Source organism: Pelodiscus sinensis, chromosome 8 (assembly GCF_052426305.1).
Source record: "Pelodiscus sinensis isolate ZL-2025 chromosome 8, ASM5242630v1, whole genome shotgun sequence".
NCBI classification, from domain to species: Eukaryota; Metazoa; Chordata; order Testudines; family Trionychidae; genus Pelodiscus; species Pelodiscus sinensis.
The window spans coordinates 13,256,303-13,282,428 of record NC_143059.1 but is presented as its reverse complement, the minus strand read 5'-3'; the positions used below and the strand labels follow the sequence as shown (position 1 = coordinate 13,282,428).

At 43.8% G+C, this 26,126-nt stretch overlaps 1 protein-coding gene across 2 annotated transcripts; it reads right to left on the bottom strand.

Annotated features, from left to right (window-relative positions):
- Positions 1 to 285: 285 nt before the first annotated feature.
- PRXL2A (peroxiredoxin like 2A) lies at positions 286 to 26,126 on the bottom strand. Of its 2 annotated transcripts, none has more exons than XM_006129920.5 (6): positions 25,963 to 26,126; positions 9,627 to 9,806; positions 8,105 to 8,196; positions 4,829 to 4,969; positions 2,639 to 2,803; positions 286 to 751 (listed from the first exon to the last, which is right to left on the bottom strand). In XM_006129920.5, the coding sequence occupies exons 2-6, from the start codon at positions 9,802 to 9,804 to the stop codon at positions 641 to 643; spliced, it is 687 nt and encodes a 228-aa protein (XP_006129982.1). In that variant the 5' UTR covers positions 9,805 to 9,806; positions 25,963 to 26,126; the 3' UTR covers positions 286 to 640. The 2 variants fall into 2 exon arrangements, with proteins under 2 accessions (XP_006129982.1, XP_006129981.1); XM_006129919.5 differs by lacking the exon at positions 25,963 to 26,126 and adding an exon at positions 13,855 to 14,008.

The window sequence follows — 26,126 nt, the reverse complement described above, 5'->3', positions numbered from 1 at the left end:
AACGGGAGCAGCATAATTTTTCCGGAAAAGCACTGATGATTTTACATTAGATCATCAGTGCTTTTCCGGAAATTCAAGAGGCCAGTGTAGACAGCTGGCAAGTTTTTCCGGAAAAGCGGCTGATTTTCCAAAATAATTTGCCAGTGTAGACACAGCCCAAATGTAAAAACTGTAACAATCAGACATGTGTCTCCGTGCAAGCAGATGGGAGAGAAACTTGCCCAGCTTATCAACACAGAGGCTTCCAGATATTGTAATAAAATTAGAAAATTGAAAACCAAGAAGTTTAATTCATGTTTTTTTATTACCTTTCAATCTCACTTCCTCCTCCTTATCAATGTTCTACTCCCCAGACAGCCTCTACCTTTCTGGCTCTAACAGGACCCGTCTAGGCTATGCCTTAAGATTTTAAGACCAACATTTCATTAATGCGGTAAGACTAGTAGAAACAGTGGGTGCCTGAGGGGTTACAAAGCACAAACAAGTCAGCTACCATCAAGGAGGTTGTTCATTTGTTGACTAATATCAGGGAGAATCCTCCAGCTGAGCTGTTACAGAATAGTCTAAAAGAAAGCAATTATGCTGCATGTTCACATACAGACAAGTTCTACATATTCCAGCCAAGACTGAACATGTGTAACTATTTTTCGGCATCTGCAGCCTGTGGTTTTATCTTCTCAGCAGCTTCGAGGACTGACTGAAGGCTCACTTTGTCTCCAAATTCTCTCTCTCGATGTTCCAAGAGAACACCCTAGGGAGAGGAAAAGGAAAAATGTGCAGTGATTTCTTTTTTATATGGCATACATATTTAAATAGAACACAACATTTACAAACTCAAAAATGTTGCTTTTCACTTTCAATCTGAATGAGAAAGAAGGGGGAGTGGAAGATGATATGATCCAATTTCTCAAATACAGGATTACTCAAGTCACCCCAACAACAGGGCTGACTCGAGCCATTCCTGCGCCACGGGCAGCGAGTGCGCGACTATGCGCGGCTCTGCCCCCGGGCGCATGGCGCATGCGCAGCCCCGCCCCCCCGCGCTGTGCACCTTACAGCTGCAATCGGGCACGCGGTGCCTGATTGCAGCTGTAAGGGGCACCATGCGGCCCCTGGCCCCGGACGTGCAGCGTCTGATTGCAGCTCTAAGGGGCGCTGTGAGGCTGGGCACGTGGTGCCCCTTAGAGCTGCCATCAGGAGCCCCCCATTGGTTGGTGCCCTGGGCAGCTGCCCGGCAACCCACCCCCCCTTAATCTGGCCCTGTCCAACAAATACACGAGTTTTCCCATTATTACTTACGTTACGGCACATATTATGCAAGGATACATGTTGTGGTATTTCCCTATAAACCAGATAAACACTTCTTACAGTACACTCTTGCTTCCATCTCAGGAAAATTAGTGCAAATATAAATGTACGTAACCTGCTCAAGGCCCCAGAAGTATCGTTAGGTTCTAAGCTGCTTGGTTAAATGAGGAAATTAGAAGTTCCATACTGCCTGCAGACTGTATATATACATTTCTTGTGTACTTAAGTAAATTATTTATACCACCACAGCACCCAGTCTTTAGCATTTTCAAAACAGATGCCTCTCCCCCCCACTCTAAATTGTGCTTTGATGAGCGGTGTAATTTCCGAACAAACAAATGTTTCTTGACAATATCAGTTACCAAAGACTCAATTTCCAAAAGGTAACTCATGATTTTTTGGGTGCCCAACTTGAGACAATTTAAAGGCAGCTTAATTTTTAGAAGATGCTCTCATGGCACCTTTGGAAATTTAAGTCCAAGGTTTTTGCCTTTTAAAAATCACAATTTATGAAATTTGCTACATATTTTTCTCCATGCACTTTGTTTTGCAAAACAATTTGCTCAGGTCACACAATAGGGTAAGTCTTTAGGATATTCTATTTAAAGATGTACTCCAAGTTGAACCGAGAGCTGATTTTTCCCAAAATTTGCTGGAAGCTAGATCCAGACCAAGCCCATCTTTTAGGTACACTGAACTATAGTGTTTTTTAAACAAACCGAGGGTGGGTATTTAAAATGTGTACCGATATTTTCCACACATTTGATTTGAATCAATGAAATCTTTAAGAACATGAACAGATAGCAACGTTATTTAGGACAGAGTTTTCTCACAGCCACACACATCATAGCCAGTAATGGGAGATCATTTATTTGATGCAAAAAACACCCCACATTTTTAAGTTAAAAATGAAAAGTCGGTACTAGGTGCACATCCACGAGCTGAGCAGAAATGTATGCGAACCATCAAATGTGATTTTTAAGACAATGGGAGCTCATCAATGGAGAGCAGCATATGAGAAATCTCCTTAATGGGTATGTGTTTGAACGTTTGGAAGTGACTATAAGAGATTGTTTTCAATGGCAAGGCCAGACATTGGAAGTGTCAGATATTGGAAGCTGTTTGGTGAACATCACTGCACTGCACAAGACAAGAGATGTCCCAAGCTCACAACTAAAACACAGTGCAGGGCAGAAATCACTGACTTGTTATGTGGTTCTAAGAATAAATGACTAAAGCAGGAGGCCTTCGGGATTTCAGAGGGTCTTGGAAGAAACTGAAGAGAAACAGGGAGGAAGGGGAAAAAGAACTCCTCAAAGCCATGCAGTACCTGCTTCCCAGCACCAATCACATAAACTCCTCCCAAGATAAACCCCTCTCCTTCCAGGTTACCACTGTAGCCATTCTTCCAAGCACGAAGGAAGTTCTGCCAGACTCCTAAGCGGATAAAACCCATCAGCACCATTTTTCGCTTGTGAGGACCATAGAACCTTTTCTGTAGAAGGACACAAAAGAAAACTCATTACACGAGGCATAACAATGACTGAAGCAATTATCCTAACTGTAATCAAGGCAGCCAGCCTCTGCATCCAGAATGGTTTCTAACAGGTCACATTTGGATCTATAGGACCGAATGATGCCTTTAGTACAGTAATTCCTCATTTAACACTATAGATGCGTTTCTGAAAATGTTCGTGCTAAGTGGGGTCAATTTTCCCATTAAAAATAATGGAAAAGGTGGGGGTTGCATTTCTGCTGGTGGTGGCAAAGTCAATTTTTTGTTGGTGCTGGGTCATCAACGACAACATTAGATATGTAGCAACACAGGATAACTATCAACACAAGTTGCTGCGGTTTGTTAAAACACAAAGATAAACATGTGAATGAGCAAAGGAGCACGGTGACCACGTGTATTCATCCACTCGTGTGTATTATCACTGTTTTCACCAACTTATACCATCACATGAAGTAGTCTGCCATTTGATTATTTTCGTGTTATTTCGGGGACAGTCGTGTTATTCGAAAAACATTCCCTAAAAAAAAAAATCGTGCTATTGCGAAAACGTGTTAAGCGGGTACGTGTTAAACGAGTAATTACTGTAATCTTATCAGGACAGAAGTTCCGTTAACACAACAAGAGGTCACCTACTCTATTTTTTTTATTGCCATTTTTTTTGTTATTGCTATTCAAGATTTATGGACCTGATCAACCTACTATATTCACTTCCTGGACATCCTGACAGCTGCAGCCTGTTTTTAAATGAACAAGTTTGTTTTGAACTACTGGACAGAACTCCTGCTAGAATAGCTTGGCTTTTTTCATCCACTGGAGAAAAGGGACCACCCTTTTTTAAAAGGGTGCCATCTTCCACCATTTATCACCATGATTGCTATTAATTGGTTTATCCTAAAGTCCCTGCTTTTGGAATCATGCATTTGAAACAACCCGAGCTTTCGCTTACGAGACTTCTCCTAGACTTGCGATGGAGAGTATGACTCCGAAAGGTCCTGTGGAAGAAAACATTGTCCTCACTCTGAGTTTGTAAGCAACAAGTAGCCAGAGGCAGTTTTATTACGAGCTGCAGCAAGGGAAAAACTGGTTTGGACAGGGGGGGAGTCCCCCCCCCACCGAGGCAGATCTTCGAATACAAGCAATTATAAAGCAGTTTATATACTGTCTATTAGATATAATAACAATAACAATTAGTCTCCTTCCCATTACAAACACCAATGGTTAACAGTTATTTAGTTCCACCCAGATGCTCCTTATCTCAAGGTCCCTACCAGAGTCAGCATTCTATCCTTATCTCCGTATAGAGGCGAGAGGCAAAGGCAGCGTCTAATTACAGATCTCGCGTTGTCAGGCCACAGACTTAGCCTGACTCTTGCTCTCTTGTTAACAAGACCAAGATGGCTGCACACAAATTCCCTTATTCCCTTTTCATGCCTCCACAGTCCCAAAACAATAAAAGACAAATAAAAGAATCATATATCACAATTTCTAAACTCACCTCAGGATTCTGAGGTTGTGACACATGGTTTCTGACCTTTCGGGGTTGGCAACAGCAGAAGTGTTTCAGTAAACATAGCAACAAGCAGTTATATTGCTAACATTTCTTGTTCTCTGTATTAGCTGCAGCGCAGCTAATGAACTTATCACACCCTTCTATTTTATTTTTAGTCCTTTGTTTTAGTACCAGGATGATTAAACAGACAGTGCAAGACAAGATCTTACAGTCTGTTTAGGTGTGTAGGGGAAAAGAATCATGCAAGAACATGTCAACAGTACACAGCAATAAGACAACTTAGCTTATAAACTGAGCAAACATATATATAGAAAATCTAAGCCGATTAACTTCTTAAGCTACAAAGCACTATTAAATCAGTTTCCAGATACCCAAGTTCCATTCAAGCCACACTGTTCAGATTGCTTGAACAGGTTTGGTGGATACAGAGGCTGACTCAAGCCAAGACTCATGCATAAGTCTTGCTTAGAACAAAGAGTGCAATCCAAACATACCTTTTCATCCAGAAATATTTCCCCTTTGAAATAATGCTGAAAATCCTCCACTTCATTCCCAATATTTTCTTTCACAACAGCATAGAGGGGGACACCAAACTGGTCAAGCTGAGATTTGAGAGAAGAAAGCTCAGAAGCCTCCTAGAAGACAATGAGTGTGACGCCAGGTTTAAGCACTGGATGGACGCATGGAAGACTTAACATATGGCATGCAGCCACTTAGGCAGAAGTGTTTCAGTGTCTGTAGTGCTCCTGGGGCGGGAGGGAGAGGGAATCTCAGCTCTGTGCCTTGACTGGTGGATACCAGGGAGTTGGCCCAGCAGGACAGGTGGGGAGAAACCCCAGAAAGCAGGAAGGCGAGTGGCAGTGGCCTTGTCAGCACCCCCATGCGGTCCTCTCTGACTGCACCCCGTCACACCTTCATTCACAGTACCCCTTATTGGGGCTGACTTCCCTAGGGAAGGGGTATCATTTTAAGCATGAACTTGCTAAAATCCTAGCAAAGGCTCAAACAAAAGTTTTAATTAAAACTATAGCTTGCCTTGTGCATGCTAGGACTTTAGCATGTGTTAAACACACACATTCTTTTCTAGTGACAATATGGCCAGTGCGTGCAAGTCACTTTACAGCTCCATGCCTCAGTTTCTCTACCTGCAAAATGGTGAAGAGGCATTCATGTGCCTTTTGCATGCTGCAGGTCAGAGGGTGCAATGCAGCTCTTATTACACAAGGAAGAAGGCAAAAATGGGTTATTTCCTTTAATGCACACCAAGAAATTGTTTCCTCTCTTTGGACACCAAGACAACAGGACACCACCAGAACTTTGCAAGCCCATGGTCTGCGGAAGCCTCTCACCATGGCTAGTCTAAGTTATTCCTCCCCAGTGCCTCCTGGGGCTCTAAATCGAGATAGCACGTCTACATTAGGGAAGCCTGCCTTGGACTAATTTTGAGGCTTCCCTGCAGTGTAGATGTGCTATTTCGAAACAAGCTATTTTGGAATAACTATTTCCGGAATAGCTTATTTCTAAATTGATGTGTAGTGTAGATGTAGCCTGAATGTCATGGGGCTGCTTTATCCTTATTTATGTCCCAGGAAACAGGGCTGGCTTTATGAAGTGTGGGGCCCAATTCGAACCATTTCGATGGGACCCCGGCAGCCGGGATTTTTTTGTTGACAGCATCCAGCCAGCCAAGCCACTTGCTCCAGCCTGCCGCAGCTCTGCCACTCCCCCGCCCCCAGGCCAATCAAGACCCGGGCATGGGGAACGCGCCAAGTCTCCTCCCCCACCAGGGGCACGTGGCGGCTAGAGTCGCCCTGGCAGGACGGGAACAAAAACTTCACATGCTCCCCTGCCCCCAGGTCAATCAGGGTCTGTGGGGGCAGGAGAGCACATGAAGTCTCCTCCCCCCACCAGGGGTGGGCCGCACCTAGAGGGAACAGCCCTCTTCTGCCCGAGGCCCCACCCCTTCTGCCTGAGGTCCACGACCACTTCCAAAATTTGTGACGTGGCCCCCTTCAAGACAAGTCAGTCCACCTACAGTTCCCTCCCTGGTCAGCTTACGGGGCTCTGCAGCAGCCATACTCCACCCCTTATTCAGGGCACAGGGAACATTTGTAACATAGTCTATGGTCTTTTTGCCCACTTCCATTACTAGATAGCCATTAGCCAAACCAATAGTTGACCAGTGTTTTCTCTTCCATGTCCATCTCAAAGGTAAGTCCCTCCCCACTGCCCCGTCAGAACCATAAAAGGTAAAAAAAAACCAGAAGAGACCGAGTGGACTAGACTCTGGTCACAGAGTTTTCCTGCTACACTGGCAACTTTTCCCTGCCCCAACTTTACATAGATATTTTTAAGAGTCATATTAAAACTTAGTTAAAGGAAGTACACGTGATGACAGTGAAGAATGCTTAACGAATGGGACTGGTCGCTTTAGGGGAAGATACAGAGCTTTTCTTCCCCTCGAGGTCATTGGCTCAACTCTATGCTAAGTTCACATGGCCTGATTCTCAGAGCACCAGTGGCAATGGAATTTGTGGGTGCCACCTCTGGAGAGGAGACCCATAGTGTCAATCCATGCTGTTGCCATCTGATGGCACACATCTTGCCACCTGAGTGAAGCAAATGGCTCACAGACAGCTCACGGACAGCTAGCCACCTCTTTTCCGCACACCACCACCATGTCTGCTTAGGCTGGCAGGCTCAGCAGAGAGGCAAAAGTTAACTAAGAGATTCTCAAAAGCACAAGTCAGAGGGAGCTGTGTGCCCCTAGGCTGCCCTTTAGGTCTTTGAAAATAGACCCCCCCCCGCAGGTGACACAGAATCATTGCCCTAGTGGTGGCTCCCCCCCAGGTCAAAATTGAATTCCACTAGTGAGACAGTGGGCATGGGGGGGGGGGACAAAGGGAAGGGGCTTTCTCTGCCCCAGTCTTCATGCTACCCTTTTCGTGATCACAGGATTTCAGTCTTGCTCTGTCCAGGAGAATTAAATTCACAGAGATGTACGATGTAGGGCTGTCAATTAACGCATCTTAACACCTGCGATTAACGCAGGGCAGAAATGAATGTGTTAATTTTTTTAACGCACGTTGATCGGAGGCGTTTCTGCAGCGCTGCCCCTTTGAAACGCTATGGCGGCATTTCAAAGGGGCAGTGCAACGCAGAGCCCAGGGACAGTTAGAGTCTTAATTTCGTTTAACAGCGCAATTAATCGTGGTTAATTTTAATTGCTTGACCGCCCTAGTACGATGCTTTTTAATATTATGTGGTGCAGGGATTATGAAGATCCTATAATTAAGTGGTTGCTAGCCTAATTGCTCTGTTTTATTAACAGGTGAGTAACAACATAATTGTTATGGTGGAAATATCCTAAGTGATTGAAACACAAAGTAGAGTACTGAGCAGACTGTCTATGTGGGAACAGCAGGCTCTTCCTTCCTCCCTTTGAAAGAATGATTTTCATGTCCAGAAAATGAAGCACCTACTGGAGCAAATTGGTGATAACGTGTTTGTCTCCTGCCAATGCTACTGCATCAATGGATTGTACCTGAAAAATTCATGCTAATCCATGTATGTGCTTCTCTTGACCACAGTGTACCTACCCATCCAAGTTTATTTTGGATTTGTGGAGCCAAATTGTCATGCAGAATGAATCAACATAACCCCATCACAGCTAAAGGATATCTACTGATTTACACCAGCTGGCAATCTAGCCCATGATATCGACAAGGGGGGACACAGATAAAGCAACGTTCATTTTCCAATCACAGTACCTCTCTGCACAAAAAGCATCCTGGTCTCCGCACAGCCATGATCACTGCCCCATTCTTCTTCCATAGCTCACCTGCCTTGAAAGTTCTTTCTTCTGCTCAGACGGGAGAAATAGCATGAATTATGGCATCTATTTACATTACTAGGATGTCTGATGAACAATGCTAAGCTTGATGAAAACTTCCCAGTTCAGCATTCCATATGCATTTATATTTTATTCAAAACAGAGGGGGAGGTTTTTCAAAGTGCATTTGAATTCCAACTCAATGTAAAAAACCAAGAGTCCATTTTTATCAAAATCCCAGAATTTATAGCACCTCACAAAGACAGGTATAAATTGTTATTCCTTGTTTTGCATATGGGAGTCAGTTCCCAGCTCTGCTAAAATCCGTCACTTTCCATCCCCTGCTTTAACCATCAGGCAGCCTCCAGCTGACCTTATGTCTGGATATTACAACTTATACACCACAATGACGCTTCCTTCTGAAGCACAAAAGATCCGCTTCTGTCCCTCTGTGTACATATGTTGATTAGATGTCAATAGTTTCATTTCAGTTTTCCACCCACTTCACCCCGCTGTAACAGGAAATATTAGATAGTGAAAACCCTGAAGAGGCATATTCTGTTTTAACCTCTAATGAATCCTGCATGTGACCTCGCACACTTACACAATTCTCCACCTTATTTTGGGTTTTTGATTGGATTTCACATATGAACAGAATTAAATTGCGTATCACCTTGGGGGAAGGTTTTTAATTTTTTGTTTACATTTTTTCTGTGTCTGTTTTCATCCTTTCGCTCCTACCATGCAGCATGTGATGGCTGAGACAGACTAGAAAAAAGTGCTCTCTGTGAAATAAGCAACAAATCAACAGGAAATAAAAGTTGTGTGTGTATTAGGCAGAAAAATTATCTAGCTGCCAAGACGAATGATCTTCAGCAAGTAGAGAAGTCTGCAAAAGGCAACACAGAACCACAAAACTATATCGGAGGCCACATGGCTTACTGGAGAGAGCCCTGGATGGGATTCAGGAGACCTGGTTCTATTCCCAGCTCTGCCAGCCAGTTGACTGCGGGCAAGTCTCTGTGCCTCAATTTCTCTCTCTGTAAAATGGAGGTAATAATACTGGCCTCTTTTGTAAAGTGCTTTGAGATCTATGGATGAAAAGTGCTAAATAAGAACTGGGTATCATCATTCATCTGGCAGCCATTCACTTGACACCACAATTCTCAAAATTATACGCCACTTATTTTTTCAGTGAAGTTTCTCACTTTAACCCTATCTTCCCCTTCTCAAAAAGTGTCAGCTACTTCCCCCAACAGTTACAGAAGCAGGAAAAAACAAGAGTAGAGTGGTTTGGTTCCCTTGTTGAACTTATAGCCTAGAACAACTCACTCTTACAAACACACTCTCCTTGTATCTTGGTTTTCAACCCTGGCCTTAAACAGTAAGATTAGCTCTACACGATAAATTTCATTGCTGTATAATGTGAGCTCGGATTTCTAGAGGAATCCAATTCTTACCTTCTCCCAGAGATTTTAGCTCAATTGTCTCTAAAAACTCCAACGAGGCTGCCTTCGGTTTGGAGAGAAACAAGTCAGTGTTAGCAAGAAGCATCCCCGTCACAGCTACGCCAATAGCTCCAAGGCCGACAGACCACATCCCCATCGTGAACAGCCCCAAGTCTGGCAAGGAAGACATTTCTGGAAATAATAAGAAGAAAGAGTTATTCCAGCTGCAGATCCCAAGGGGAAGGGATGACAAGGGGTGGTGGGAGAAATAAAGAGAGGAGTCAGCCAGGGCACCCAACCTTATTACACAGAAGGGCCACATACACCTAAGCACAATCTTGTGGGTGCCAAGCTGATTCTATACATTTTAATAAGATTGGAAGTCACTGTATTGATTTATATTTTACATTCTGCTTGCTTTGTGCATATTTAGATAGGTTGGTTCTATGTGCACAGTATTGTCTATTTACACGCTTATGTAAACTAAAATGAGGTAAACATGACAACGGGTTGTGTCCTCCTGAGTCAAACCATTTGGCACAGATAAAAGGACAGTCTCCTGATTAAAAACTCTACGGTCAATTTCAGCTCTACTACCCCAGATCTCCTCATCAATAAAATGGCACTTTATTACTTCTCTGCATCCCAGGGCACGGAGACTGAAAGGCATTCAGATATTCACTGTGTAGAATGGCTGTTAGAAAAAGGGATACCCCAAGGACAGTAACACAGAGGACATTCGGTTTACTCAGCATGTGAATCCATTACTGCAAAACAAAATATGGCGGGTCATTTACACCAAAGGCATGTTGGTAGGGCTACAGCAGACCCGACTTTTTTGGTCTTGATATTTTAAAAGTTCAATGGATTTTGCAAATATGCTATGGCGTACGAGAGAAAGAGCTATGGATGGTCAAGATATCGTTCAGCACCATGGGCTGTCTCTGCCCAGCCCTAAACTGAGGCTACTGGATGAGACAGGAGCAGTTCTGGTCAGTTTGGAGCATTGATGCAGCAACATCTAAGCCTTTGACATACTTCAGATCAGAGCATGTGACCCAGCCTTACAAATACACTCCAGACAGCCCCTCCTGCACATTACGGGCCTGTGCAATTTAGCCTTCCTAGCCACATTCCATTTATCACTTCACGCAGACATGTCAGGAACAAACAACTTAACCTTAACCTGGCTGGCTGAAAGAGATAAAGCTGCAGTGGAAACAAGTGAGCTGCCTGTCCCAGAGGCAGCCCTAGGACGTTACAGACATATCTGCACCACACCACCACCTCACTGCCAAATAGTTGCTCTAGCTCAAATAGTTTTATTAAGGCTAGATATACCCTCCCAGAAGGGCCCCCCAATAGCCCATTTTTACTCCTGCCAACAGTCAGAGAGTCCCAACAGGCTGCCACACATTGCAGCACTAATTCATTGACAGAGCAACACTTCTGAACTTTGTACAGAAGCACATATAAGCCTCTTGCCGTTGAAGGGAATGACGGAATCCAACCAATGAACTGAAAAAGGTACAGAAGAATTGCTTGGATTGTGTTTATGCATCAGAAGGGCTTTGAAAGGGGAGATTCCCAGACACCATTCCCTGCTTCCCACTAGAGCTAGACTGAGTAATAAATGAAACATCCTAATTTCAGAACTGCTAGGATCTGCTGCAAAACTGTTAAAGGACTTTGGGAGAATTTAACTATTGGTTTGTTCTTTTTGTGCCTCATCGGGGAGAGACTGCAGCCTCAGCTTTTGACATATCTTGTCTCCTATTCAGTGTTCTGAAATACAAGGCCAGTTTACACAAATATAGCACAGATAAGACAACAAGGTTTAGCCAGGTCTCTTCTTTCCAATGTAGAATTAAGTCCTCACGTCATGTTAACCCTGATTTCCTGCATGTGTTTTTTTCAGTGCAACAGCTTTTCAATATACAGGCAGTCCCCGGGTTACGTACAAGATAGGGACTGTAGGTTTGTTCTTAAGTTGAATCTGTATGTAAGTCGGAACTGGCATCCAGATTCAGCCGCTGCTGAAACTGACCGCCAGTTCTGACTTACATACAGAATCAACTTAAGAACCCCAAGCGTCCCCAAGTCAGCTGCTGCTGAAACTGATCAGCAGCTGATTCCAGGAAGCCCGGGGCAGAGCAACTCTGCCTCGGGCTTCCTGCAGTCAGCGCTGGTCAGTTTCAACAGAAGCTGACTTGGGGACGCCTGGGGCAGAGCAGCTGGGGTGCTGCTGGGTTGCTCCAGTAGCGCCGCTCCTCGGCGCTACTGGACCAACCCGGCAGCACCCCATCTGCTCTGCCCCAGGCGTCCTGATTCAGCCGCTGCTGAAACTGACCAGCAGCGGCTGAATCAGGACGCCTGGGGCAGAGCAGCTGGGGTGCTGTCGGGTTGGTCCAGTAGCGCCCAGAGCGGCGCTGCGGGACCAACCGGCAGTGCCCCAGCTGCTCTGCCACAGGCGTCTGGAGAAAAGCCTAGTCTGCTGGGTGGGGAGGCGTACTAGCTGCGCCCCCCCCCCCACCCCAGCAGACCAGGAAGACGCGGGCGGCGGACCGAGACGCACCACAGTCCCGCCCCCTGGGACCTCCGCGGCTTTGCTCCCAGTCTCCCTGGTCTGCCAGGGAGATGGGGAGCAAAGCCTCTGAGGACACCAGCAGTGGGACAGCCGCGGGGCGTCTGGGCTGTCCCGCTGCCGGCTTCCCCGAGGCTTTGCAAACCAGGGAGACGCGGAGAAAGCCCCGGAGTACACGGGCGGCAGGACCGCGAGGTCCCGCAGTCCGTGTCCTCCGGGGGAGCCCCGTTCGTAACTGCGGATCCGACATAAGTCGGATCCGCGTAAGTCGGGGACTGCCTGTAAGGCCAAATCATGGCAGGGATTTTTAAATTAGTGATCACCCACTGAAACTGGCCCTGGCCAGCAAACGTAGCTTACTAAGACAATTTTACAAATGGTCTGTAAAACTCTGCAAAGAAATTAAGAATTTCCAACTTCCAGAGCTTATTTGTAATAATGTAACCTGCTATTACAATTATTGAGGGGTCCCTTGAGAAACAGAAGTCAGTTGGTAAAAAATGTAAAAAAAAATGTAATGGAGATTGCCTATCTCCTAGAACTGGAAGGGACCTTGAAAGGTCATCAGTCCACTCCCCTGCCTACACAGCAGGACCAAGTACCATTCCTGACAATTTTTGCCCCAAATCCCTAAATGGCCTCCACAAGGCTTGAACTCACAACCCTGGGTTTAGCAGGCCAATGCTCAAACCACTGAGCTATCCCTCCCCTCACTGATCCATCTCTCACTATCCATATCTATCTCCACTGATCCATAATTCTGCTCTGTCCTTCCTATTATAAATTAAGAAGTCTACTCTTTAGGCTTGCATCTTGTCTGGTCCTGTATAATTAATTATTACCCGTGGGTGGATGATAAAATTGGAAGTTAACACCCACCAGCTCCTATCTTGCTAGACTGATCAGTACTGCACAGTTCTTGATTCCTCAGATTATTGCCAGTCACTGGAGCAGATCACTTTTTAAAACTACATCTGTTCTTGAAAGATTTCCCACAAAGCACTCTCAATCCCCTGTCACCTCATCCTTTCTGCCAGTCAGATCTGCAGCAGGTATAAATGGAGCTGTGATGACCAACAGATACAGGGTTCAGGTCTGGCCTGTAGTTTACAAGTTTATAAGGAGTTGGGTTTTTTTGCAATAGAAAGGACAGCATTCGCCTAGACCATGTGACGAACAGTTTTGGCTAACAGGCTGTTCTACAAAAAATAAGAGCAAACCTTCTGCTGATCAAGTAAACAGGGACAAGAAAGAAACAGTTTGCTCCACAATAACATGAAACTCCTGCTTCTGTTCAGCTGAACTGCAATCCACAAACAGCAAAGGATACTAAATAATGCATATGTGCAGCAGCAACTGCCAGGATCAATAAAATACTAGCAGACAGGTGAGCTTGAGCCCTGAAACATCTGTCCTCGTTCTCAGCAATTTAAAGACAGCTTTCTCATTACACTCTGACTTCCCCTATTCTTCAGCATTGCTTTTGCAATTTTCTCAGATCAGTTTCAGCTCTGGGAATGCCTCTCACAGTGACCCAGAGCGCCACAATTTTAATTATTTCTTATTTAAAGTCATGAAAAGTTTTACACGGGGGGAAAAAAACCCCAAAGCATCCCATAACAAAAGACTGTTAACATTTGAGAATAATATACTCACCTGAACCCAAGTGCATGTACACCTCATCAATTTTAATACCTGAACTTCATCTGTAACAGGACAGAAACGGGAATGATCCAAGAGAGAAGACAGACAGCTACCGAACAGTACTGCTAGTACTAATCAGCCTCCTTAAGCTCTTCCCCCTAAAGGAGGCAGATTAGATGGGCAGGACAAGGCAGGAATCCAGCAGGGAACCTTTTGTGTTACTGCCAACGCATGGCTCGGAATGTTTTTGAGCAATACTCATCACGTTCAATTACAAGATAACAGCTGTCCCTCAAGAGAGGAGACTGCTTAAAAGCATTCCAGTTGAGATGCTGAGAAGTTTGAGGCTATCTCACTTATAGCGTTGCTCTCCTGGGGGAGGGGGGGGGGGGAAGATGTCACCGGCATCCCAAGAGAACACCACAGCCCAGAGGAGAGGGTTTTGCAGTATAATCAAGACAGCTTCATGCAGAGTTGTTATAGAGGAATTTTAATGATAAAATTCTTCCCTTGACTCCTCATGTTTTCTTCATTTCTACTTTTCACTTCCCCTCCTCCGTTGACTGATATAGCAATATCTTTGGTATTCACACTTCCTCAACTGCTGTGAGTGAGCCACATCCACACTGACTTAATTGGCCTCATAAACACTAGTTCTACACTTGATAAGTAACTTCCATATATATTACGCACACCTGCTGCTGTAATTTCCACTCCAACTCATCTGATGAAGTGCATTTTTACCCATAAAAGCTTATGCCCTAATAAATCTGTTTAAAGCAATATGTGTAACTGTAAACAACCTAGCAATATTGGAAGGAAGGTTCAACAACATACAAGAACATGTTTTCAGAACTGGCTGCCTTAAAAAAAACCCCACAAATTTACCCTACCGTGTACATGTCAGGTTACCAGATTTGCCCAGAACCATCCCTTCACTAGGGATGTTAGATAACATGTGACTGAATAGTTGTGTAACCACACCAAATTTTAGTGGTTACACGACTATTTGATAGTAGCGTCAGCAGCCAGTGCCCTCCTAGCCCCACTCCTGGGGAGATTCCTGCTATTCTACACTGCTGCCTCTCTATCAGAAGCAGCACACAGCAGCAGGTCCATGAGGGGAGCCGGCATCCACAGAGCAGCCTCCCTTGCTTCCCCTGCCCCAACAGATGCAGCAGCGCGGGGTTGAGGGAGGCAGATCCAGTGCTCATGCTTAAAAGCCAGCTGCCCCTGAGCACCAACTCCTCACGTGTATTGGCTCCCACCTGCCCCCTGTGCTGCTGCCTCTGTTAAAGAGGCAGCAGCGCGAGGCGTGGGGGAGGAGCAGGCAGCTCCATGGGAGCCAATACATGCAGTCAGGCATCTTAAAAGCTGGCTTCCTGTGTATACCAGCTCCTGCCTGTCCCCCCTCACTCTCCATGCTGCTGCTTCTCAATCAGAGGCAGCAGCGTGGGAATGAGGCAGGGAGCTCCACAGGATCCAATGCTCATGGGAAGCCATCTTAAAAGCCACCTCCCCTCCTCCCTCCTTCCCCCGGATTACGTCTGATACAGAGACAGTGGGAGTAGTGTATGTAGTCAATAGGATTAACCGATAGGCCCAGGCTTATTGGTTAATCATGTAGTCGTCTATAAGTTGCCATCCCTACCCTTCCCCATGCAGTCTTTTCACAGATATCGTTGGCACCATTGTACGGCTTGAAGGAAGACAAAATGCATGATCTGCATGAGCTCTGTATGACAGACTCACTCTTCTTTAAGAAGTACACTCAGTAACTTCCTCTACCACCCTTTGTTGAAATCTTGCCTGGCTCCTGAGGCTGCAGCCATATATTTTAAGTTTTGTTTAGAGTATGCCATTAGCCATCTTTGGACATATTTGTGCTCAGACCCAAGCAGGTTCAGCTAACTTGCTAGTTAACATGCCAGCTAACGTTCTACGATGTGCTACTTAGTTGTAAGTCTTTTTATGTGAGCACCTCTATGTGGGAAGAAAATAGACTCAAATATGGTTCTCTTTCACTTTTTAAAACAACAACAAAATGTTCCCAGATGAACATTATGGACAGATGAAGAATTTCGGTGCTATTAAATATCACAACCACCTTTAAACCATCACTTTTATAATTGACAGTTTAGTCTATGTACGTGTTAGCTATAGTCTGTATAGTTAGTAGAATAATGTTTTGTTTGTAAGTTTTGTATACTTCTGTCCCACACTGCCAGCCACACTTCGTGATTAGCAGGAAGCAATTGTTTGTACCCTTGGTAGACATGCATCCGGAAAGCTGATAAGCACATCCCCAAATGCTGAGGCAAGAAGAGACTGTAATTTCTTAGGGTCATTTCATTTCTTTTATCTTAGGACATGATGTTATTACAATGTTTTTATTACAAATTAAGTTGTGCTTAATTTACAATGCTGACAAGAAATTGTATAAGGTTCTTTTGTGAAGTTTTCAGTAGCCATATAATCCTTCTAAAATCTAATCCAATCAGTAATTCTCTGTAAAATTGAGTGAAGAATATGTGCACACTTAAGAATAAGCATGAAAGACACCACAAAGGTCCAGGCAGTTAAGAAGTGGGAGACAATCAGAAAACAGCCACTATGCCCAATGCTAAATGAGTAAAGCTGGGATGAAGACCTTGAAGCTAAGCACACTGCCCCCAACATGAGATAACAAATCCCACCGAAACCAGCATGGGACAACTCCCAGAGACAGTCATCTGAAATGCTGATGAAGAACCAGGATGGAAACTGATTGCAGTCTGACACAGGGAGATCCACAGATTTGAATTGCACAGAACTAAGATAAAGATGGGGTGTTTTGCCATTAGATTCATCTGCGCTACAGAGAGAGAGAGGGAGGTGTGTGTGTGTGTGTGTGTGTGTGTCTTTTCATGCATTTTCAATAAATGCAGTGTATTGCCTTTTCCCCTGAAAAAGATCCCCATGTGCTTTTTATAAGCATAACATTTTTGGTGGAAAAACTTCAAACAACAATGAATAGTCTAGTAGCACTTTAAAGACTAACAAAACATGTAGAAGATATCATGAGCTTTCTTGGGCATAACCCACTTCTTCATTAACAAAACATATAGATGGTATCATGACCACAAAATGTCATGAAACCATCTATGTGTTTTGTTAATCTTTAAGGTGCTACTATACTATTCATTGTTTTTAAAGTTTTTCTAGTTACAGACTAACTCAGCTACCCCTCTGAAATTTTTAGGGGAGAATGCAAAAGAGGTAGGTAATACTGCCTAGATCGCTGGGAGCATAAGATATTTCACATGTGTATTAATTCAGATCATTACTGTGGGTCTTACAGGCTAACATCAATAATGATGGACAGTCTGGTTCATGGATTGGTTGGTGTGATGTTTTCCCCCACCCACCCTCCGCTTTATGAAAATTGGCTTATGAAGAAAAATATGCATAACTGGGGGATGCTTTAGCAAAATATGTAACCTGTCAATTTTAATGTTAAAATCTACTGGATGTGTATGTCTTATTTTGGTGCAGCTATCATTCTTGTATGTGAAGTGAGACATATGAAATATGACACTGTTTATAGTTTTAAATGCACTAATGAAAGCCATTACTGGTGCTCTTCCCTAGAAGCCTTAATGACTTGGTGATCAATTTGCTAAAAGCCTTGTTTGTCCTTTAAGTCCAGAATGTGACTGGTCCTAGGAAAACATGTTTTGCCACTAGATTGGTCTGAGCTACAAACTGGTAACTGTAACATCCTCAGCAGCACTAGTGGGCACTTTATTACCACCTCTCACTGGGATTCATTCTTGAATGCGGTATTTTTTCCAAGGAAGGGGGAGGTGGGGAAATGTAAAACAAAAGATACCCTCCCTGGGGAAGAGTCTATTTAAGCAATGGGGGCACTATCAACCCTTTGTCTTTGGCTGGCCCGGAGAAACAACCTGGCACACTCTATCAGGATACAAAGAGGGCTGGAGACCCACATCAGAATAAAAGAGTTTGACTTGTACTTGAAAAATATGCCTGAAATAAGGACAGACTTTACCGTAATAATCTGCTTGCAATAAGTTTCTTGGTGGATTGGAACTAGCTATGCATTTTCTATTTGTTTTAATTTAGTAACTTACTTCGATCTGTCTGTTTTCACTTGCAAGCACTGAAATCCTACTCGTACTTAATAAAGACATTTTTGTTTGCTATCAGGCCCAATGAAAATGTCTAGATCTTTGTGTATTTTGGAAGCAGGAATTATGTGAAAAGTAATCAGAACTCTGGCAGAAATTGAAGAGTCTCTGAGCTGCTGGTAACTTGGGATCCAAAGGCAAGCCAAAACATCTGTGCAGATACAAATTAACTGCCCTAATATGTCAACACAAAGGAGCTACAAATAATGAATGTATCTGAAATCAAAAAGCTCCAATTATGATCTTCCAGAAAAAAAAGTGGTCAAAGGAGTCAAGCCTGAGCATAAGAGAAGACTGAGTTTTTACATGTGTTTGCACACACACAGTGCTTAAATCTGAAGATAGATACAAAAGAGGTCTGCTTATGTGGATCATAGGTAAGGACCCTTTAAATCACCAAAACCCCAAGGATATAATTAAATTAAAGTTTATGCAAAGATTTCAAGAAGGTATTGAATACACTGGCCTCAAAGACAAATAGTGTAAATAAAAGGCATGATATAACACAATGCTTCCAAACACCCACTGGTAATAGATTTAATGCTAATGTTATTGTTTAACATTGGGATAAATTTAATGCTAATAAGTAGCTCTGTAACAATAAACATTGTATATGATTTTGGAAAATCATAAGGTGTCTATGGATATAACGGAGCCCTTCAGGAAGGCTTCCTTTTAAGCATGCTAGAACAGTAATTGTAAACACACCTCATGCTAAAAATAAACCCATTATAGTAAAAAATGCTTCTCAGTTATTACCTGTTAATAGATTTAAAGTGTAGCCGAGAAGACAAACTGTTGCAAACCTGATCTGCTGTATCAGATGGCAAAAGCACAGGTACTTATGGGAGTAATTCCTCTGTTTTACCTGCAATCAATCAGCCAATATATTTTTGAAGAAAGGAGTATTTTAACAATAATCTGCCACCCCAAAAGGGAGTAGAAAATACTGTTCCTTTTGTCTTTCAGAAAATCAGTAAAAGCTGGCACCAGCTGAAGAGCAACTCGGAATGCCATGGATCTACTCTCTTGACAAAGATTGTGTTTTGTGTTTCTTGTTTTATGTTATTTGTCTTGTGCTGTGTGTCTTGTTCCTAGCATTATTGTCTATTGTGTTTTAAAAAAGGATACTGTGTTAAGCAGAAAAGGATGAATAAACATTTAACAGTTTTTACATAAACTAGTAATGCAGAAGGGCAGAAGTCAAGGAATGCCAGTTATGTTAATAGGAAAACGTCCACAGATGGTAAAGGCACATTTAAAGGCAAACTATGCATGGGACACAAGTTCATCTGTTGGTGAGACTAAAAAAAACCCCACAAATTTGAAGCACAAAGTAAAATTAGTAAGTGAAGGAAGGGTATATAAAATCTTAAAAATTATCAATAATTGGCAATTTTAATCAACTTCCAGCCCATAAGCCCAACTGAATGTACCTGATGTTATGAAAAATCTGAAGACAAGGAAGGCATTGCAACTCCTTCAGTAAACACCCAATAATGGCATAGCTGCCTTAACACTATCTCGGTGTGAACTACTAAAGGTTACTGAATTTGCTTGGCAGCCAAAGGAGTGGGTAGCCTAAAGAAAAGGCTCACAAGAAGTGTATTAAACTGATTTGTGTCATGCTGAATTAGGAGTTAGAGTACCGAAAGCTACTAACAGAGAAAAACAAGGATTGGGAAAGCCCATCTTTGCATCCTTGCTAATTTTGAATTTTGACAATTGTTTTCAAAAATACTGCCAGTATGGCAACAACAAGGTAAAAAGGATTTGTTACTTTTTGCAGGCATTATGGAATCAATACAAGAAAATGTGTCCCTAGTATTACCCTCTACACAGGCCCAGGAATTCAGTCAGCAATTGTTCCTTCAAATAATCCAGAAAGGCATGAAAGGTAATTTGCCTTTGAGGATATACAATTTCGGAGGAAAAAAATGTTACAGAAAGGGAGAAATTATTAATGGCGCAATGGAAATTGGTAAACTTTACACTAAATAAAGATCAAATGGTTCTATAAGTAACTGTACACCACAGCTTAATTTGTGTGTGTGTATGTGCGTGCACGTACGCAAACATGCACACACACACACACACACACAGGTATCTGTGTGTATCAAGTTAACACAACTGAAATATGAATTCCACTAACCATTATTCCTGGATATGTAAAAGACAACCAACACTGGAAAACCATTGATATTTTTCAGTGATATGCCCCACACATCCCACACTAGAAGAGCCCTATTCATTGCAAAACAAAAATCTTAACTTCTTATTGAAACTAGATAATAGAATAACTAAGATATACTATAATAAAAAGCAGTTGTGTCTGTGCTGTTGAATAGAACTCTTTGTATGGCAAAATAGGTTGTGCAGCATTGTATGTGTAATGTGGCCACCCTTCACATCCCTGAGTTGGTATATTGTTTCCCACTACATACAGATAAGGCTATCAAGGCCAAAAATCTAATTAATTTTCATTTCTTGAAATGAAATTGGACAGGACTACATAACTGGCTGATTTTAGGGTTGCCAGATGGTTTCAACAAAAATACTAGACACGCTTGACATTATATCACAATCTACATTACATCTTTCTTAGAAAATACTGTACATTTATATTTTCTCAATATGTTTCCCGAACAGAAAGCTCAAATACTGGACTATTTGGTTCAAAACCAGACATCTGGCAACCCTAGCTGATTTGCTCATTATTAAACATCCAAATGACTAAAGCGCAAGTTCAGGCACGTAGTTTGGCAATTCCGCATCAAGGATCAGAAATCCTCAAAGTATCAGATCAAGACAAGAATTAATCATTAATATGATATTTTCAGGGAATGGTTACCCACGTCGCCCTCCACTAGAAGAACTGCATTCCACCCTACTATTAAAAACAAGTAGTCCTATGGCATCTTAGAGACCAACAAAAATATATATAGCATCAGAGGGGTAGCCAAGTTAGTCTGTAATTGGAAAAACTTAAAAAACAAACAGTCTAGCAGCACCTTAAAGACTAACAAATATATATATTGGGTTTTACCCATAAAAGCTTGTGATCAAATGCATTTGTTAGTCTCTAAGGTGCCACGGGATTACTAGTTGTTTTTAAAATTACAGACTGACACAACTATCTATCTGAGACTTGTTCACGCTACTACTGTTATGACAATATTGTTTAGCATTTTTTTCATAGCCAGCTACTGTATGTGTTGTTGGATGAAGAGAATGCATGCAAAATTGAAACCAGAAGCTCGTATAGTAACACTATATATTGCCTTGAAACAGTGACATGAAGATATAAAATGTAATGTGACCCACTCAAGAATTGTTCTTAGTCTCTGAATGTAGTCTGTGTAACTATTAGATAATAATTTGCGTAATTCACAAGATAATGATTTGTTTATAAGTTCTGTATGCTTCTGTTTAACCCTGCCAGCAGCCATTCACCATTAGCAGAAAGGAACGGCTTGTGCCCTAGGTAGATATGCATCGGGTTAGATGGTAAGTGCATACCCCAAGGTTGAGGTGGAAAGAGACCATAACCTTTTGTGAAAGTAGAAAGAATTATACTGTAAGAGAAAGATGAATTATGCTGCAATAATTGAATAAGTTGAAGGAATACTGTTTGTCTCTGAAAAGGAAGGAGAAAAGTATGTTAATGTTGTTTGTAGGTATGCAGATCAGAGTGCTAACCGGGTGGGCCTGGGATAATAAGAAAAGGAACATTAGATGTTAGGCAGAAAGCAATTGAGATAACCAGGGAGATATGGACAGGAGATTGCTGTGTGCTTGATGTGGAAATGAAGATACTTGACTAGCCTCATACTAATCATGTGAAGTTTTGCCCCCCTTTTAATCTTAACTTGGCTTTCTTTTGACTGTCTAAATCAAGGAGTTTGAACCTTGTATGGGACTCACATTTTCTGGGTGAATTAGCAGAGCGGCTTTGCTAATAAACAGAGTGATCTGACAAATCTGTGAGTCCTGTCTGACTTTGACACTTTCGTGGTCATTTCTTTCATCTTTGGACAAGGTTTTATTACAAGGTTTGCAATACCTGCATTACAAATTAAGTTGTGCTTCTTGCCTGTGTCTTAAATTAAGCTGGGTAAGGATCGTTTGTAATCTTTTCAGTGACTACATTACCCTTTCTAAAATGCAATCCAGACTGAACTCCTCTGTAAAATTGTGTGGTGTCACTGAATAACGTGTGCATAATTAAGTGTGAAAGCCATCACAAATGTCCAGGGGGTCAAGAAAAAGTGAGAGGCAGTCAGAAAACATCCACTGTGCCTGATGCTAAATGAGTAAGCAGAATGGATGACCCTGAAGCATCCTGGGAGACAAGATAACATATCCCACGGAAACCAGGATGGGGCATCTCCCAGACACAACCATATGAAATTGCTGATGAAGAATGAGGATGTAAACAACCATCCTCAAGCAATAACTGAATGAAGCATGACACAGTGAGGTCCACAGATTTGAATGTCAAAGAACTACTCTAAAGATGGGGTGTTTTGTCTTGGGACTTCGGGTGCTGTCCTTCAAAGCCGTAGAGCATCTGATTGGGACTGACAGAACTCAGCTCCTTCACTCAGGCCCAATATAACTGGCGATTAAATTGGTCTGAGCTAGACTGGTAACTATAACAGTATCAGCAAGGCTGGCTGAGAGAAAGCGAGAGAGAATATGTCTATGCTGTTTTTCAGGTCATATTTCCAATACAAAACATGTGCTGCCTTTTCCCCTGAAAAATATCCATGTGCGACTTATACGTGTGTACAAGAGGGCCTGGGTATTCATTGTGGCCAATCTAAAAGAATCTCTGCGGCACAAGCTTTTGAGTGGTATTAAGAGCCAACTACGCAAATAGGTTTAGAACTACAGAACCCATACACGTTTGAACTAAGGGTATGGGCAGAGCATGTACCCCAGACCCTCACCTGCATCTGACTCCCCACCCCCGGAGTTCCACCCCTCACCCCTCCTGCATCCAAACTCCCTCCCAGAGCACCCATCCCTCCTCTACCACACTGCCTCTAAGAGCCTTAGGCAGGTGGTGGGGAGAGGAGAGTTTAAGTGGGAGAGAGGTGCAGGCTTTAGGCATTCTGGGCACCACCAACATTTTGCAAACCTGCCGCCACTATCCAAGTTGGCTTTTACACCCAACTTCTGGCCCAGACCCCACATATCCTCCATAGAAAAATGCCCCTGACCACTTACCAAAATCTTGCTGTGCCCCCCCATCAAAAAGTATTGCCTGACCCTGAACTACACCACAAATGTCCTGAGAAAGGCCTTTTGCAGTTTACATCCAACGTATGTAACATCTTAGCAATGCATTATGAACTACTCGACTACAGTGCCTAGAATCCCTCCGCTTTCCTTTTATTTTTCAGTGTATAGATTGTCTAATAAAAAGGAGAACAAACGATAGTAAACCATCGGAACAGGTAAAATTAATCATCACAATAAATGCAGCAGTAAAAGCAATTATTTAGATTTCAAGGCCGCTGTGAGATGAGCAGACTACTTGATTAAAGGATTATCGCATGTGAAGTAGTTCAGCCAATCACACACATGACTTGAATTCCTTTTATATAATGCACCTCTAACACGTCAGGAATGGAGAACAGTTTTGCGAGTCATACAAAAGTGATGATAAAAAGACAAATTCTGCCCTTGATAACATTTCAAGAAACAGAAGCAAATCCTTCAGAGCGGGGACTATGTCTTTTGTATGTTGCACAGTTTCATAGGTGTTTATGGAGCTACGCAAGTATTTATTATTCAAAGTTCATTTCCTTTGCTCCTTGATACAGAAGTCCAATGTGCAGACAGATCTGTGTCAGTCAGTAAGTAACAAAAAGAAAGCAAGTTTTACCTCCCACCTTTATCTTCCTTAATCCAACAGGTTTAAACCTTTTTTAGAAGGCAATTCCAAAACAAGTTACATTGGAGAGTAGTAATTCCTTACATTCTGATCATTCAAACACCCATCTGAATCACCACAACCACTATTCCTCAAATATCTCTAGCAACCACTGTGAAACAAAGAGCCCCCTCCCCCCGCTCCTGAAGCAGTGGCACAGGGGTAGGCAATAATTTTTTATGGTAAGATTTTGGTAAGTAGCTGCATTTTTCTATGGAGGGGGTGCAGGGTCTGAGACCGAGGTTGGGTACAGAAGGGGGCGTGAGGTGCTGGAGAAGGTGTGGTGTCTGAAAGGGAGTTTGGGTGGAAGGGGTAGTAATGCATGGTCTGAGAGGGGATCTGGGTGCAGGAAAGGATTCTGGTCTGGAAGAGGAGTGTAGCAGGCAGTACAGGCTTTTGGGGGGAATTGGGACCTGGAGAAGGCAGGAAAAGGGGAGGTTTAGAGGGTTTGGGTGATCACCTGGGGCAGGAAGTTGGAGGGTGGGTGGGGTTTGGGTGCAGAGACAGGCTGTGTCTGGGAGGCACTCACCTACGTGGCTCCTGGCCAGCAGCTGTGCAGGACCCTGCCAGTTTTCCCCCTCCCCTCACAACACACACCTGCCACAGCCCCAGGCTGCTCAAAATGGCTGACTACTCCCTGTGGTTCTCTGCTCCAGGAGGTGAGAAATTGTGTAGGCTATTCCCACCCCACAGCACAATCTCTCAGCTCCCATTTGCCAGAGCCACAGGAAGCTACTAAAGCCACTTGGGGCTGCTCTGAAGCGGCTGGATACTCTGTACCCAAGGGTCCTGGTGGGGCAGCCTCAGGGCCCTACCTTGATCACACCGGCTATGTCTTCCCTGGAGGGTTCTTGAGCAAGAAAGGACATTCTTCTGCAGAGCATCCACACTGCCCACCCGCTCTTGCGCAAGAAGAGTTAGAGTGTCAGAAGACAGGGCTTCTTGCGCAAGAGCTATGCTCTTTTCTAACAGGTGTAAGTCCTCTTGCGCAGGAGCTCTTGTAGACATAGCCACCTGCTGTAGCAGATTTGCAGATGCCAATGTTTCAAGGGGAAGTCAAGACTCAGCACTTGCAGCCAAACAATCCATTTCCATAAATGCACCATGTCATTGGTGGGAGATTAAATTAAGCAATCCAGTCTGGTTTTCAAATGCATGAAAGTTACCAGTTTACTACCCGAGGCTCAAACTACCCCAGAACAGGGGACGCTAGCACAGCTCTTTTCCCAGCTGAGAGATGTTGTGTAGATGGCGTTGGCCTGGAACTCGGGAGATCTGGGTTCAGTTCCAGCTGGGCTACAGACTCCTTACACAACCCAACGCAAAGACATGCTACCTCCATGCTTGAGCTCTCCACCGCTCACATGGGACGGGGAATGTTTTCACGAGCCTGCCTGTTACCTTCTTGAATCTAGATCACTGTTTCTCAACCGGGGGTACTCAAGAGAAGTCTGCGGGGCACCACAGCACAACTGAATAGTGGAGAAAACTGAATATTTGATTTAAGCTTTACAGCGCTTTATTATTTGTGTACTGCTGAAAATTTCATTGCCCAGCCGGCTACGATTAAGCCCCTTAAACAAACGTGTTGCAATGGCAGAAAAAAATGCGTCTCTGAAAACTGTAGGTACTGGGGGTACTTATAATATTTTTTAAAAGTGGCACTTTATAAAAAAAAGCTTGAGAAACACTGTTCTAGATGGTGAATACTGCTCTGGGGTGCGTGCGCGGCGCTGGAGGGCGCACAGGAAAGAGGAAGCTTCCAGGGCCTGGCTGCAGGGCGAGGCAGAGATTGCTGCTCACACACCTGCCCTTGCACAACGCTCGTGCCCCAGCCTGTCACTAGGAGCTCAAGCCACTGCACGCGGGTCGCTGCGTGCGAGCAGGCGGGGGAAGGAGGCTAAACATGGCCGCTGCTCCGCAGTCAGGAGAGCCACCCCCGCCCTGCGCCCCGGCTTGCACCCGTCGGGGGGGGCCGCTGATACTCACACGGCAGCCGCGCCGGCTGCATCCTCCCCCAGCAGCTGGAGCGCACGTGCGCGGGGCAGCAACTCCTCCCTTCCCCGCGCGCCGGCCGGGCATCCCCAGCGCGGCTCCTCCACGCGCCGCGCCCGGGAGTCGCTCTGCAGCGCCGCCGCGCGTGACTCCGCCGG